The sequence below is a fragment of the Tupaia chinensis genome, unplaced genomic scaffold (assembly GCF_000334495.1).
Source record: "Tupaia chinensis unplaced genomic scaffold, TupChi_1.0 Scaffold000620_1, whole genome shotgun sequence".
NCBI classification, from domain to species: Eukaryota; Metazoa; Chordata; class Mammalia; order Scandentia; family Tupaiidae; genus Tupaia; species Tupaia belangeri.
Genome location: NW_006160140.1, coordinates 2368210 through 2385034, shown reverse-complemented (window position 1 = coordinate 2385034; position 16825 = coordinate 2368210). Strand labels below are relative to the sequence as shown.

Here is a 16825-nt window from a genome sequence, read left to right as displayed (position 1 = left end):
TATGTATTTAAAACTTTCTTGAAAGAATATAACCTTTTTCAAAAAAGAACAGTTGAAAAAAACTTAGGAAAACTGTGACATATTTAAAATTATTCCATTATGTAAGACAATCATCCAATAACATTTTAAAAATATTTATGCATGTGGAATTTTACTGAGTTCCTTTCTTCTTTTACATTTAAAAAGACAACAATTCCAAATAAATAAAAATAATCAATACAACAATACAATCTAAATCCAACAAGCTGTCAAAACTACATACTTTTGTGCAGTGAAGAATACGGTAAAAGAATTAACAATGGTGATAAGAATTCAGGGGACTAGGATGCATGCTAAAAAATGAGGACAATTATGTCACCACAGTAACCATTTACCTCTTGACTTTATCATAGTTCTCTTGCCGGTAGTCACCTTGCTGAATTAACTGTTTTGTGTCCGCTAATTCTAAGGCCAAACGCTGACATCTGATTTGAAGCTCAGAGTAGTTTTTTCGTTCTTCCTCATATGTCTAGAAATAGAAAGAATAATAAAACATTTCAACTAAATATAATTGATTAAATTCTGTATCAAATTCTTCTGTAAAGCCATAAATGTCCTTGTAATTAAGGAACAAAAAAAAATCCTTATTTTTTCTGTTTAGTAATTTTTCCCTACTCAAAGACAGGTAATCATAAATTCAGAGTCTTTTGTGAACTGATTTGTTTAAAATCTAAACCCTGTTTCCCAAAGGCAAAAATATGACAATTATCTTTTGGTTAGTAGATAAGTACATAAAATGACTATTGATGCTAAATTACCAATGTTAAATGACATTTTTCAACATTTACTGAGTTACTGTTAGGTGCTCAAGATATAGAAACGACTAAAACACAGTTCCTGTTCTTAAGGAGTTAACAAGAGCCAAAGAGCCATGTTGATATTCCTATAGCAACAACTACAATGAAAAAACAGTTACTGAAGAGATTAACCACACAGTTCCAATTGTGGTATTCAGCAAAGAGGGAATTGTGTGGCTCTTGAAACACTGTCTATATTTACCTTTCCACTCTTAGTACACCGGTAGTACGTAATTTAGGACTGCCGAGATATGGGAAGAGAGATGGAAGTGAAAAACCTTAAAGTGGATTCACACGGTCCTTCTCAATTTGGTCTTGCTTACTACAAACCTCATTTCTCCCCATTCCTTCTATTCACACTTTACCCTCTAACTCTAATGGAAATCTGAAGTTGTTTGAATACATCATGCTTCCTCTTATCTGTTCCCACTGCCTGAACACCTGCATGTGATCTGAACACTTGATTCCTTCACATCACGGATATCACTGTATCATCAAATTAGTTTTCTATGTACCTCACCACAGTGTCAACACGCCAAGGGCAAGGACTTTGTCTTGCTCACCACTGGACCTCCATAACTTTACACAGTCCCTGACATGTAGTATGAATAAAATAAATCCTTTTTAATAAGTTAATTAAGAAATGAAGGAACATGGAAACTGAGAGAGGAAGCAGGTCACATGAACTCTATTCTTATTTTTCTCCTATGAACTCAAAGCTCTTGCAACTAACCATCAGCTCTGCCCCCAGAACCTCGCATGCTGTATAAATCCTGTCCTAAGTCATTCTTTCTTAAGTACCCATCTAACCAAATGTGGTCCCATTCACTCTATAAATACTGACTGAATTATTTCTATGTGACTGGTCCTGGGCTAAGCACTGAAGATACAAAGATGAGTAAGACATAGTTTTAATCTTTAAACTATTAAATATAATGTTGAAATGTAACCCAAATTTCTATCGAAGGGGAGCCTGAGAGATGTAATTATGGAAAAACAATATATGGATAAAAACAAGTTGAAAGAAGATTACGAAAAACACAGAAATACAGAAAAGTAGTACTTTCAGTGGCTCAAACTCGATTGATATCTTCATACGTAAATCAGTTCTGCGTGACAACAAACAGAATGTGGGCTATGAGACTGAGTGTTAAAGTGGAGAAGAGGCAATCACAAGATGAGAAGATCAATACACTTCAAGGCCAAGGTTCACACTGAATCACAGAAGAGCCCAGGGAAGACTAACTGTAAAGCAAGACTTCCACTAAATAAAAAAGGAGTGTCTCAGAGGGCCGCTACTGAGGAAGTTGGTAAGGTGAGGTATCCACATGACCTGAATGCCCAGAAAAACAGAGCTTTTTGTGAGGGTGGATGGGAGATCTAAGCGTTTAAAGATCTAGAGAAGACATCAACATCTGAACCTGAAATATGTCAGGTAGAAACTCCTGGTCCAGAGAGCAATTTCAAGGGAAAATTTATATGAACTACATATATATGTGTGTGTATATGCATGTGTGTATGCACATGTATATATAAATATTCTTTAAACATAAACAGAATATGAGCAAGTATAAGCAAGTGTATCCCTTCAGTGTTGGGATACAAACTACAACACTTTCTTTGGGGCTTTTCAACTAAAAATACCTCCTTTAATAAAACTATTACTTTCATATTTTTAAAAAAATCTACTTCAATTATTATTAGCAACTAAAGTAAAGCACAGCATTGGCAAAGAGGAAAAGTAGCATCTTCCCTAAAAATACTAATAAATCAACTCCATGACTGTGTAGAACTCTGTGGTTAAGACTAAAGAGTAGAGAAAGGATCCTTTTATTGAGAGAGATATTTTTGCTATAGGACATGTGTGCTTAACAGAGAGACAAAGACAAAAAGTGAGAATCACTCGCCAGGAGTCATGGCCATGCCACAATCCCTTCTCCATTCCCCTCTCAGGATCTTGGGCACACATGCACACACACTGGTGTGAGGTTTAAGCGACCAGGTCTAGGACTCAAACTGCAGTCAACTATGTGGGAGCCCAGCAATTTAACCATTATGCCATCTGCTGGTCCCAGAAAAGACCATTTTGTATTCCTTTCTCCATTCTTCCCTGTCTTGAGCTTAGCGTCAACCTCTATAGGAAGACTCTTTGCCCCAACTCTGAGTTAGACATGCATGCTCTATTTTCTCACAGTATCTGGTTCTTAGCTCCGTAAGATAATGTATAATACACTGGGAGTAGTCATTACTTGCTTTCCATATCATAAGGAAAAACTCAAGTTTCCTTTTTTGAGAGATTTTTGCTATAGGTGTGTGTGCTCACTGGAGAGACAGAGAGAAAGAAAGGAAGAAATCAGTCCCCAGGGGGATGGCCATGCCATGATCCCTCCTCCTCCAGTCTCCTCTGGGGATTTTGGAAACACACACAAATGCATCTGGCTGAGTTTTAAGCCCCAGATCTGGAACTCAAAGTGAGGTCAACTGTGTGAAAGTCAGTGATGTAACCATTACATCACTGCTTGTCTCAAAACTCAAGTTTTCTATAGTCCTAGTTAGTACCTAGGACTCTGACTCTTACACAGATCATTTGCAATTAATGTCTAAAGAGGAAGAGCAAAAAAGGACATTAAATATAGACTAAAACAAAACAAGGAGGAAAAATCACAATCTTTTCAAACACAAAGAAGCAGACATATAAAATTTCCAGTCACCATCCCTTTGTAAGAGAAATTTCTACATAACAGTAAATGAGTTAATAGTCAAGTCTCAATTTCCTTTTTTCAATAATAAAAACAAAAATTACACCAGGAAAATAAAAACAATCCAAGTCACTGGGAAGATTTCAATCGTTTGCCAGTTTTCTACCTATTTTGAACTGATTTGACAGCCCAGTTAATGTCATCTTGTCTATCTCCTAAATTATTCACATGAGGAAATAACTGAAGGCTACTTCTAGCATGAAAAAAGTAAATGTGTACTTGCTATTCCATGGTTTCTTGTTTTATCTATATTCCTTCACTTTCTTCACACTCACCTAAGCTTGGAGCTACATGAATACCTGCCTTCTCTCTGAACGCCCAGTAACCCTAATATACTAGTTACATGAGAAACGTGTGCAGAATGGATTGATACTGAAACATGAATCAACTATGCAGCACTAGCATTTAAAATAACTACTTCAAGATATAGGAAAGAGACTTTAAAACTTAGTATTCAACAAATTATCAGTTTTTCAATGAAAATGAAAGATTATCATATATTTGAAATAAAACATTCCATCTGAAAAAACGCAACATGCAAGTGAAATTTTCTCCACGATTTTAAGAAAGATAGCCAAAAACAGCATGAAAAATAGTTTTTATTTATCTGAGTAGTTATTTAATGGGTAAGTTTACTTTATAAAAATCCATCAAGCTCTATACAATTATGATTTTAATCTCTGTACATATGTTGCATTGCAATATTTGAAGGAAAAAAACAGGCTTCAATGGGGAAACATTAACTGGGCAGAGAGTTCTGCAAGAGTGTTATATAAGGAATGGACAGGGCGCCATGCAAAGTTATATTGAAGGGGTAAAAGAGCTGGTTGGAAGGGGGTGATGAAGAGATACTTTTTATTTATCTCTTTATTGTTAAGACTATTTGACATAAGAAACTGAAAATCTTAACGTTATTCAGCGTTTGGCCAAGTTGTGAACTATTAGACCTTTCGACCTTTTTATTTATTTTTTTGAGAGGTTTTTGCTATAGGGCGCGTGCACTCGCCAGACAGAAAGAGAGAGACAGAAAGTGAAAAATCACCCCCCAGAGGGGATGGCCATGCCACAATCTCTTCTCCTCCATCCTCCTCTCGGGATCTTGGGGACGCATGCACATGCACCCGGCATGAGTTTTAAGTCACCGGGTCCGGGACGCGAACCGTGGTCAACTACGTGGGAGTCCAGCGACATAGCCATTACGCTAGCTGCTGGTCCCCTAGACCTTTCGTTTTTATAATGAAAACTTTTTTTTATTCTTCTTGATTCCAAATAGTAGCTGACCTTTTTAGATAAATAGAATATCGGACATAAAAGATACCCTGGAGGAGATAACACTTTTTATTTTCAAGGTAAGAACTCTAAGGCTCAGAAGGTTTAAAGATTTATTCAGGATTTCAGAGCTAGCAAAATAGTAAAGTTAGAATTCAGGTTCTTGAATTCATACATAGTTTGCTCTTTCAATTTTAAGTTCCTTTTTTAATACAGAATCTATTCTGTGGAAACCATAAAACCACTGATCAGAAGTTATAATAATAACTTTATTGGAGATAAACCACTGATCAGAAGTTATTATTATTGGAGAACAGCAGATGTTGTAATGGTTACGTTACTGGACTCCCATGTAGTCGACAGTGATTTGAGTCCTGGACCTAGCGGCTTAAAACTCACACTAGGCACGTGTGCATGTATGCCCAAGATTCTGAGAGGAGAATGGAGAAGGGATTGCAGTGTGGCCATCCCCTCTGGGGGGGTGATTTCTCGCTTTCTGTATCTCACTCTCTCTCTGGCGAGAACACACACCCTATAGCAAAAAAAAAAAAAAGTTAGTATTATTTACTGCTCCAACTCAGGGTGTTAAAAATCACTTGACAAGGTAATATCAAATCTAAATGTTTCTACAGAAAGTAAAAAGGACTCAAAGATGGAATTAAGCAGTTATAAAATATTCAGCAGCTGGAAAAACCAAGGGCAATCACTTTAAGATCTGAAGAATTCCTAAGCATCGTTTAAATGATTTGTCTTTCACACCATATCAGCTGAGAAGAAGACGGCAACCTATGTGTCAGAATAAATCTTTAATAAATGAAGAAGCCTGCCTGTCAGAAGATACGGTAACTAAGAAAATTGGCAACAGGATATAGTGTCACTTACCTATGGTCAACAGTTTAAATCACAAGCAGTGCAATTGGACAGCAGCAATTTAGTGAATAGCAATTTGGTTAGCTATTCCGGGATGGTGAAAATTCACTCCTCAGAATTCATACACATTTCCCATCAAAAATACTAGCCCAAACAACTAAATACTGAAAAGAACAAGAAACCTAGTTGAGTGTTACTGATTGTCTCTTTTAGTAACAACAGTTTTTGCTCCCAGAGACCACTCTTTGTTTTTAAAACCTTCAGGACCAGCAGTTGGCGTAATGGCTATGTCACTGAACTCTCATGCAGTCGACCGCAGTTCAGGTGCTGGACCCAGTGGCTTAAACTCATGCCAGGCATGTGTGCTTGTGCCTAGAATCCCAAGAGGAGAATGGAAGAGAAGGGACTGCAGCATGGCCATAACCCCTGGGGGGGTGATTTCTCGCTTTCTGTCTCTCTTTCTCTCTCTTTCTCAGGAGTGCACATGCCCTATAGCAAAAACCTCTAAAAAAAAAAAATCCTTCGAGAAATGTTATTTTTTAAAATGTTATTTAAAAAAATGTATTATTTTAAAGAATTTTGATTTCTAAAGACAGATAAAACTGAAAAAAGTCTTCTATGGCCTGGGACCAGCAAATGGTGTAATGGTTACATTGCTGGATTCCCATATAGTAGACCACGGTTGGAGTCCCGGTCCCGGCAGCCTGAACCTCATTTGGACCCTGCGGTTTGAAAATCACACCAGGCGCATGTGCATGTGTGCTCAAAATCCTGAGAGGAGAATGGAGGAGTAGGGACTGCAGTGTGGCCATCCTCCCTCGGGGGTGATTTCTCACTTTCTGTCTCTCTGTCTCTGTCTCTCCATCAACTGCACGTGCCCTATAGCAAAAATCTCTCACAAAAAAAAAAAAAAAGTCTACTGGAGGTTAAAATGAAAACAAGAAAATGTTAATACTTTATGTACTCTGAATATTAAGTTTTACATGTGGTATCTTTTTTGCCCTTTTCTTTGAAAGCTTTTGGATTCTCTGTCTTGGCTAAGGCAATCCTGACCTCTAAGACCGTGCTGTCAAACAAGACTTTCTATAATATAATGCAAATATTCTGTATCTGGTCCCTCCAATATGGTAGTCACTAATCACCCATAGTTAGTGAGACTGAAAAACTAATTTTTTTTTAACACTGTCAGAGGGTGGAGGCATTCATCAGAGAGAGAGAGATGGAAACAGAGAAAACACCCCCTATGGGGATGTGGTCACACCATTTTCTTCCATTTCTCTCTCCTGCCAGGATTTTGGGCATGCACTCACATGAGCCAGGCATGTTTTTCGAGTTGCCAGGGTCGGGATTGAAACTGTGCAGTAGGCCACGTTAGATCTGGCTCCTTTAACTACTAGGCCACAGAACTAGCCCTCAAAACTAAATTTTAATTCATTTAAATGATCACATGTGTCTTGTGACCACTACAGTGACAACTCAGTTCTAGAACTTGCCTACTCCTGGAAAGCATAGGCAGAGAGCATTACGGTCACCCGAGTGTTCTGAAAATGAACCACCTTAGGTTCCTACCTCTGTACTTCTACGTCAGTCTTCATTTTTTTTTTTTTTTTTATTACTTAGAGGGCTCATGTTCACTAGCGTGCATATGGGAGAAAGAAATCACCCTCTATAATCCCCTCTCCTCTACTTCGCCATCCTACTGGGACCCTGGGCATACACACACACACCTGTGTGCTTCTTAAGCCACCAGGGCTAGCCAGAATTTGAACTGTATGGTTAGCCATGTGTGATCTACTTTCCCCAACCACCAGGCCACCAGGCTAGCCTCATCGGTCTTGTCTTTACAGGTGAGTCACATTCATATTAAAGTTTGAGAAACACTGATAATATAGTAGTCCCCCTTTATATGCAGTTTAGCTTTCTGAGATTGCAGTTGCCTCCATCAACTGCATCCAAAAAAAAGCATATGGATAATTTATAAAACAATTCTTAAATTTTAAATTGCACACCATCTTCTCTTCCCTTAGACTTTCACCATACAGAGTATGCACTCACTGGAGAGAGAGAGAGAGAGAGAGAGAGAGAGAGAGAGAGAATAAGAAATCATCCCCCCGGAGGGATGGTCATAGGATCATCAGTACACACACATCCAGTGTGTTTTTTGAGCCACCAGGTCTGGGACTCGAACCATGGAGTTGTCCATGTGGGATCCAATGCTTTAACCATCATACCACCTGCTGACCCTGCACACCATTCTGAGCAGTGTGATATATACACTATCCTCCACTAATCATTTAGTAGCTGTCTTGATTATCAGATCAACTGTCATGATATCACAGTGCTTGAGTTCAAGTAGTTTAATTCATAATGGCCCCCAGAGCCCAAGAGTGACACTAGCCATTTTAATATGCCGGAGAGAAGCCTTTAAGTACTTCTTTAAGTGAAGGGGTAAATGTTCTCAACTTACAGGGGAAAAATTTCATGCTGGGGTCACTATGACTTTCAGTACAGTAAGATATTTTGAGAGAGGTCACATTTACCTAACTTTTATTATATTAGGTTGTCAGGAAAGTCACAAAGTATTTTTCCATGCAAAAATGCATCATGACTTTTCTGACAGCCCAAAATATTGTTATAATGGTTCTATTTTACTATTATTGATAGTTATTAAGTATTTCTCCTACTGGGACTAATTTATAAATTACGTTTTATAATAGGACATAAATTGGATGTACAGTAAAAGATGCAGCGTACATAGGGTTTGGTACTATCTGTGGTTTCAGGCATCTACTGGGGGTATAGAAATTCATCCCTTACAGGTAAAGGGGTGTGGAACCACTGTAATTGTCTGAATTAAATCTTAAACTTTAGACCATGGATCCCACTGACAGTCAGGTGATCTCTGTGAACCCCCTAAGACTACTGTTTCCCCAAACTTAAATAAAAACACAGTCAAGCACTGTATAATGATGTTTTGGTCAATGACTGCATGTAAAACATGGTCCCATAGGATCATACAGACTAGACCATATAGACTAGATACTATCTCGGTTTGTGTAAATATACTTTATGATGTTCATATGAGAATGAAAACACCTGGGACCAGCAGTTAGTATAATGGTTATGTCGCTGGACTCCCATATAGTCGACCGTGGTTTGGTTCTGGACCCTGTGGCTTAAACTTATGCAGGACACGTGTGCGTGTGTGCCCAAGATCCTGAGAGGAGACTGGATTGCAGCGTGGCCATGTAACCTAGGGGGTGATTTCTCACTTTCTGTCTGTCTCTTTCTGTCTTTCTGGTGAGCGCAAGAGCCCTATAGCAAAAACCTCTCCAAAAAATAAAAACCTTAAAACAACTCTTGAGGTACCAGGTGCTGGTTGATCTAGTATCTCTCACTTTCCTCCATCACCATCTTCTTTTTAATACTATTCTTGGCAGTTTGGAGCATGTATTTTTCTCATATACACTAAAATAATTTATTTTCCTTCAAAACTTACATTTAATACAATTCAGGGACCAGCAGTTAGTGTAATGGCTATGTCGCTGGACTCCTATGTAGTCAACCGTGGTTCAAGTCCCGGACCTGGTGGCTTAAACTCACGCCAGGTGCATGTGTGTGCATGCCCAAGATCCTGAGAGGAGAATGAAGGAGAAGGGATTGCGGCGTGGCCATCCCCCCTGGGGGTGATTTTTCGCTTTCTGTCTCTCTGTCTCTCTCTGTCTCGCTAGCGCATGCGCCCTATAGCAAAAATCTCTCCCCCAAAAAAGGAAAAAAAAAAAATACAATTCACACATTTTTCCCTCCGCCTCCCTTCCCAATAATCAATAAAAATGTTGGATCTAACTTAAGTGCATTCTATTAATATATTAAAAGCAGAAAATTGCTATTTTAATGACCCTGTACTAAGATAATACAGCTTCCATATTCAACACTTAGAGTACATACTTTCTTTATATGATTCCAATAACTTCCTTGCCAGAGATGGACATAGGAGAAAATCTTCCACTCACAAGGAAGGTAATGGACTCAAATGAACAACTCTGTAAAATCTTACTGAACACTAACACTAATTGCTATTTGTGTTAGTCCATATTATGTTTATATGACTATTCTCCTTTAACATGCTGATAACAATGGATTATTCTTTCTGTGCCACAATATGCTTTGTTTAATCATGAAGTTTCATTCTTCTGACACAATGGTACAATTCATTTGTGAACATTTTATATAAATTTTTTGCACCTGCAGTAATAAGTAAAATTGGTCTATAGTTTTTCTTTTCTTTTTTTTTTTTAATAGAGATTTGTTTTGCCCTGCTTTTTACTATCTTTCTCAGAAGTTTCCATCTTTTTCAATAGTCTGGTAAAGTATAATTACTAGAATTAGCTATCTTCCTAGAACTCAACAGTGAACCCATCTGGGGTAATCCAACTGTTGTGTCAGCACTGTAGCCTGGTGGTTAAGGGAGCTGGATTTCACACAACCCCGACCCCAGCAGCTTGAAAACCATGCTAAGCAGGTGTGGGTTGCACACCCCGACCCCAGCAGCTTGAAAACCATGCTAATCATGTGTGGGTTGCATGCCCAGAATCCCAACAGGTTGGAGAGATGAAAAAGAAGGCATTGCAGTATGACCTCAACCCAATGGGGAGTGCTTTCTCGCTCCCCTTTTCTGTTTCTTTCTCTGGTGATCACATGTACCCTCTTAGCAATACAAATAAAAATAACCCATCCGTGAACCTGGCTTTAACTTTATCAGTGATATACTTTACTCACGTTTTTAATAGTTCTTTTTTAATTAAAAAAAATTTTTTTTCGGGGAGGGGAAGTTTTTGCTATAGCGTACAGAAAGACAGAGAGACAGAAAGCAAAACACCCTCCAGAGGGGTGACGCCGCAATTCCTTCTCCTCCATTCGCCTCTCAGGATCTTGGGCACGCATGCATACGCGGCTGGCATGAGTTTAAGGCACCAGGTCCAGGACTCAAGCCGCGATCAACTACATGGGAGTCCAGCGACATATCCACTATACTAACTGCTGGTTCCCCAAAAAAATTTTTTAGAGAGAGTTTTGCTAGAGGGTACATGTGCTCCCTGCAGAGACAGAGACAGAGAGAAAGAAACCGAAATTGAGAAATCACCTCCTGGGGGGATGGCCATGCCACAATCTCTTCACCTTTGTACTCTGGGAATCTTGGGCATGCATGCACACATGCCTGCCATAAGTCTGAAGCGGCCAGTTCTGGGACTCTAAATGTGGTCGGCCATATGGGAGTCCAGTGACATAACCATTACACCATTTGCTGGTCCCACTTTTGTAATAGTTCTATGGTAACTGTTCCATTTAATTTCCCTATTGTCAAATTTAGTAATCTACAGGTTGTTAGTATATTTCATTTTCCTTTTTGATTTTTTTTTTCTTTTTACACAGAAATGGAGAGAAGCAAAGAGAAAAGAAACAGAAAAAAATAAATGTTTTTAACAGGGTCTCATTGTGTCTCCCTCCTTCTGTCCCAGACTCCCAATTAGTTAGGATTGCAGAGATACACAATCGTGTCCAGAGTGTTTGGGCTGGCCTAGCAATAGAATCCAGGGTGTTCATGAAGCTTCCCAAGTGGTGACACCATCTGTATGCCACTGCAGCTGGATCTCCTTTCCATTTTCAAGCTTGATGCGACAGAGCTGCATGCATGTATTATTCTTTAATTAATGTGCACTAATAATTCTACATATCTTAACTTTTCTTTTCTTTTTCTTTTTTTTTTTTTAAACTTGCGGAGGGTGCATGTGTTCCCCAGAGAGAGAAACAGACAGAGGCAGAAGGTGAAAGCATTCCTCAGTAGAACCTGGTCATGTTGCAATCCCTTCTCCTCCATTTCTCCACACTGCTGGAACTTTTGGCAAGCACATACATATGTCTGGCATGTTCTTCCAGCCACTGGGACTGAGATTCAAACCATGTGGCTGGTCCTTTGGGATTTGGCTGCCATGGAGTCAGCCCTTCCACTTTTTCAAGATAAGTACTACATATCTTTATTTATCATCCTTCTCTTAAATACATTTTAATGCTGTATAAGAATTTCTATATAAAATATTCTCATACTCATTGCTTTGTTTCAATTTATATTTCCCCATTCATTAAAAGATACCTGCCTTTTTAAAAATAAAGTGTTGACTTTCTCATTTACTTTTTTATTTTTTTTTTTTTGAGAGGTTTTTGCTATAGGGCGCGTACACTTGCCAGAAAGACAGACAGAGATAGATAGATAGAAAGTAAGAAATCACCCTCTGGGGGGATGGCCACGCCGCAATCCCTTCTCCTTCATTCTCCTCTCGGGATCTTGGACATGCACACACAGGTGCCCGGTATGAGTTTAAGCCCCTGGGTCCAGGACGCGAACCGTGGTCAACTACATGGGAGTCCAGCGACACAGCCATTAGACTAACTGCTGGTCCCCTCATTTACTTTTCTAAACATTATGATTCCTGGTTTAAAAATAATCACTACATTTTTGTGGGGTATATGACTTCTCTTTATTTCTCATTTACATTTATTTAATCACTGCAAATTTTTATAGTGTACAATATGAATTTTTCAGAGCATGCGTGCAGTGTGTGGAAATCAAATGAAAGTTAATACCATATAAGCCATTTTCAACATAGAACTCTCTTGTGTCTGTTAAATGGATTTTTTTTGAGCCCCTCCTTCTTACCCCTCTATATAGTCTCTGGTGTCTATACTTGTCCTTCCTAGTATAGCTTCCATTCTTTCTATTTCTGCCATAAGCATTTGTTATTTACCTAGGGGTGATATATACAATGTTTGGCTTCACAGTCTGGCTTGCTTCACTTAGCATTAAACCTTATAGATTCATCCAGTTTGTATCAAATGAGAGTCTCATCATTCTTTATGGCTGCATAGTATTCCATAGTATATATGTGCCACATTTTTTTTTTTCAACCCAGTCATCCTTTCTTGGGCATCTGGGTTGATTCCATTATCTTAGCAATTACAAATAATGCTACAGTAAACACGAATGTGTAAGTATCTTTCCGACTGTTTCTTATCCTTTGGGTAAATACCAAGGAGTGAGATTACTAGGTCATTATGTAATTCTGCTTGCAAGGTTTTGAAGAAGTTCTGTATTGTTTTCCACAGTGGTTGTACTAACTTACATTTCTACCAACAGTGTAGGAGGGTTCCCCTTTCACCACAAACTCACCAGCACTTGTCATTATTGTTTTTTTTTTGGAGAGATTTTTTCACTGTAGGGCGCGTGCGCGCGCCAGACAGACAGACAGAGACATAGAGACAGAAAGGGAGAAATCACCCCCCAGGGGGGATGGTCACGCCACAATCCCTTCTCCTCCATTCTCCTCTCGGGATCTTGGGCACGCACGCACACGCGCCCGGCGTGAGTTTTAAGCCACCGGGTCTGGGACACGACCCGCAGTCGACTACGGGGGATTCCAGCAACATAGCCATTACGCCAACTGCTGGTTCCCAAGAACTTGTCATTATTTTTTTGATCATATTCATTCTGATTGGGGTAAGTGGTATTTCATTGTGGTTTTGATTTGTATATCTGTTACGATAACAATAAGAGACATTGAACATTTTTTCATATGCTTTTTGCCCATTTTTTCTTAATCTTTTTTTATTTTTCCTGAGTAAGCTGCTTGAATTTCCTACATATTAAGTTATCAGTCCCTTATCTGTAGCATAGTCTGCAAATATTTTCTATGCAACCTCAGAAACTGTGATAATCAAAACATCACAGTACTGTCACAAAAACAGACAGACACATAGACCAATAGAACAGAATGAAGAATTCAGAAATAAATCCCAAAACACATGGCCAGCTGCTTTTTGACAAAAGATACCACACAATCCAGTGAGAAAAAGAAAAGGTCTCTTTAGCAAATTGTGCTGGAGGAACTGGATATCCACCTGCAGAAAAATGAAACTGGACTCCTACTTCTCACCACAAACAAAAATTAAATGGATCAAAGATCTAAATGTAAAGTCTCAAACTATAAAACTACTTGTGGGAAACACTTGAAGATACTAGTGTAGGCAAAGATTTCTTAAATAAGACTCCTAAAGCATATGCAATAATTTTTTTTAAATGTGTTTAATTGCCAGGTATTATTTTTTTCTCACTTGTTTTACTAAATTATAAAAAAAAAACAGGAAAACATAAAATCCATACTTAAGAACATTTAGAAGTTTATATGTGGGCAAGTGTATACATAATAGTTTTTATCAACTTTCCATTAACATTTTAAAAAACTTACTCCCTGGCCAAGAAATATGAAACTTTGTATATGTTCTTTTAAAAAAGTGTATTTATTTCTTCTGAGAGACAGACAGCACCCCCAATGGGGCCTAGAAGTGGTGATCCACCCACAACCTAAGCCTATCCCAAAAGAAGAGCAAGTATTTGGCCAGCATATTCAGGGAGGTTTCTAGATTTGAACCGAGAACTTCACACATGGGATTGCCTTGCAAGGTGTGACATTCTACCACCATACTATCACTCGGCCTCTGGTTTGTGATTTTCTCTCAGATGCTACTTTACCTGATAACATTATTTTCCTGTGTCCATTTTTCCCATAACTTAGCTCATACATTTATTTTTCAATCTATATAACAATATGCATTATGCATGTTTCTTACATAAAAATGGAGCTAGGCTTGGTTTGAAGGTCAATGTGAAAGTCTTCTCCTTTTAATGGAACACTTATCTAATCCTTAGCTTTCTAGAGACAAAGGAGACATAATCTATCTTATTTGAGGTAGGGGTGGAGGAAAAAGTTCAAAGATTTTTTTTTTTTTTTTTGTAGGCCAAGCTCTGCCAACAAGCTGTTCTCCTGCTAAGGTCTCTCTCACATTGTCTCCTGTCTGTCACTTAGTCCAGGGAAAGAAATCTGAAACTGGTGGCATCTCCACGAAGGCTGCTATCACCTTCGTCCCTTCTATGCATCAAACTATTCCTAGATTGAGAAGTATTGTAGAATCTACTCCTTTTAATGACTGCTAGACCAACAGAGCATAGCATAAGTAATGGCCTGAGATTTCAAAGTGAGAACTTACTTAGAAGCCTTTAAACTTCGGCAAGGCTTCGGCATGATTTTTTCAAATGCTTCCTCTGACATGCCAGTTGTCATATCCTGAGTCATGCCATGTTGAAGAATGCCTAACCTAGTCACATGGACAGGCCAAGTGGAAAGAGAGTAATCTTATCTATCCCATCTGGGCTGCAAACATGTGACTGAAGAAGAATGAGATAAACCCAGACTGTCAGTGGAGAAATACCCAGCTGTACCTACCAACCATCAGAGCTGCAAAAAGGAATACACTACGACTCTCAGTTTTAGGGTGATTTATTATGGAGCTTTACATAACTAGAACACCAGCTTTCCCAAAGCCCAAGACTTTACTCAGACCAAGTAGTCAGCCAGAAGGCATCTAAGAGGTGGCAGATAATTACAACTGGAGAAGAAAAGAAAAGTGAAATGCAGTCATACCGACATCTACTAGAGTCCCTTTATTTCCCCCTTTCGGCTTAGCCTAAATAGCAAGGCTTATTTTATTCAGTAGCTTATGATGACTATGTAATTTAACCTTAAAATGTCAAAATGAGGAGGAGTCTATTTCGTTTTTATTTGGCATGGCTATACTTAGTAGAGAAATGACTTGATGTGATCACAATTTTTCTTTATCTGAACTGTGAAATCTTTATTCATACAATGATCCATGATAGCATCTGGCCTTTATTTGGTAGAAACACATATTTCAATAATAAGTTGGTTTTTAATTATCTTTGGTAGTGCTAATGCCATGACAAAACAAATGCAAACCTGGCACTGACATCATATTGACAGCACTCTATTATAAGCTATTTATTCAGATATGTCTGCATATGCATCCATTAACTTTCGAGATCATTAAATAAGTCATTACATTAAAAAATGATAATAAAAGAACTCTTAGACACTCAAATATATGTCTGTTGAATCTGGATTAAAATGCACTGTTTAGGGCCAGCAGGTAGCATGGTAGTTAAGGAAGCTGGATCTCACATGGGGTAAGTGGGAAATCATTGTGGTTTTGATTTGTATATCCCTTATGATAAAGAGACATTGAACATTTTTTCATATGCTTTTTGGCCATTCGTATGTGTTCCTTACAGAGGATTCTGTTTAGTCTTTTAGTCATTCACCCATTTCTCCCTTAATCTTTTTATTTTTCATGAGTAAGCTGCTTGAATTTCCTACATGTTAATAGTTATCAGTCCCTTATCTGTAGCATAGCCTGCAAATATTTTCTATTCAACCTCAGAAGCTGTGATAATCAAAACATCACAGTCCTGTCACAAAAACAGACATCCTAATGTGAGTCCCAGCCCCAGAGGCTTGAAAATTACACTAGGCACTTGTGTGTGTGTGCCCAGAGTCCTAAGAAGAGAATGAAGGAGAAGGGACTGTAACACATCCATCCCTCCTGGGCAGTGATTTCTCACTTTCCCTCTCTTTCTCTGTCTCTCTCAGGAGAGCACACATGCCCTAAAAAAAGGCGGGAGGGAGCACTATTAAGAAGGGCCAGATGGTGGCACACCAATTAAACAATGTCTTGCGAGATGAGACCCACACAGGGAGGTGACCAGTTCATGTCCGGTAACTCCCTGAGTATGCCAGGCATGCGTGTGCCTATGATCTTGACTGGCTAAGGCTAGGGGTTGACAGAGGCATCAAGATCCTCTTGGGTGTACTGTATCTCTTTGTCTCTCTCACCCATGGAATTAAAAAAAGGAACCTATTTAGATTAAGAGAACAAAGTGGTCATAGTACCTGCACATGGTCTTTGATAAGGCTCCTCATCAATTGTTTTCCCCTTCCACAATATAAAGACACACCCTCTTGGCCACAGATTCAAAATTTAATTTCAAGACCTAATAAACCCCTCAAAACCTGTCTCTGAAATTATGAAGCGAAAGGGTTACTGGATATTCTTAAGAGTATAAATACAAAAGCAAATAAAAAAGTCATATTACTTTTTTTTTTTTTTTGGAGAGGTTTTTGCTAT

General features: G+C 38.6%; 1 protein-coding gene across 1 annotated transcript in view; it reads right to left on the bottom strand.

Annotated features, from left to right (window-relative positions):
- Positions 1 to 374: 374 nt before the first annotated feature.
- PIBF1 (progesterone immunomodulatory binding factor 1) overlaps positions 375 to 16825 on the bottom strand; it is a gene marked incomplete at its 3' end in the record, with an annotated part of 46407 nt that continues 29956 nt past the window's right edge. The window contains 1 exon segment of the mRNA XM_006158998.3: positions 375 to 508. Coding sequence (XP_006159060.3) covers positions 375 to 508 — 134 coding nt within the window.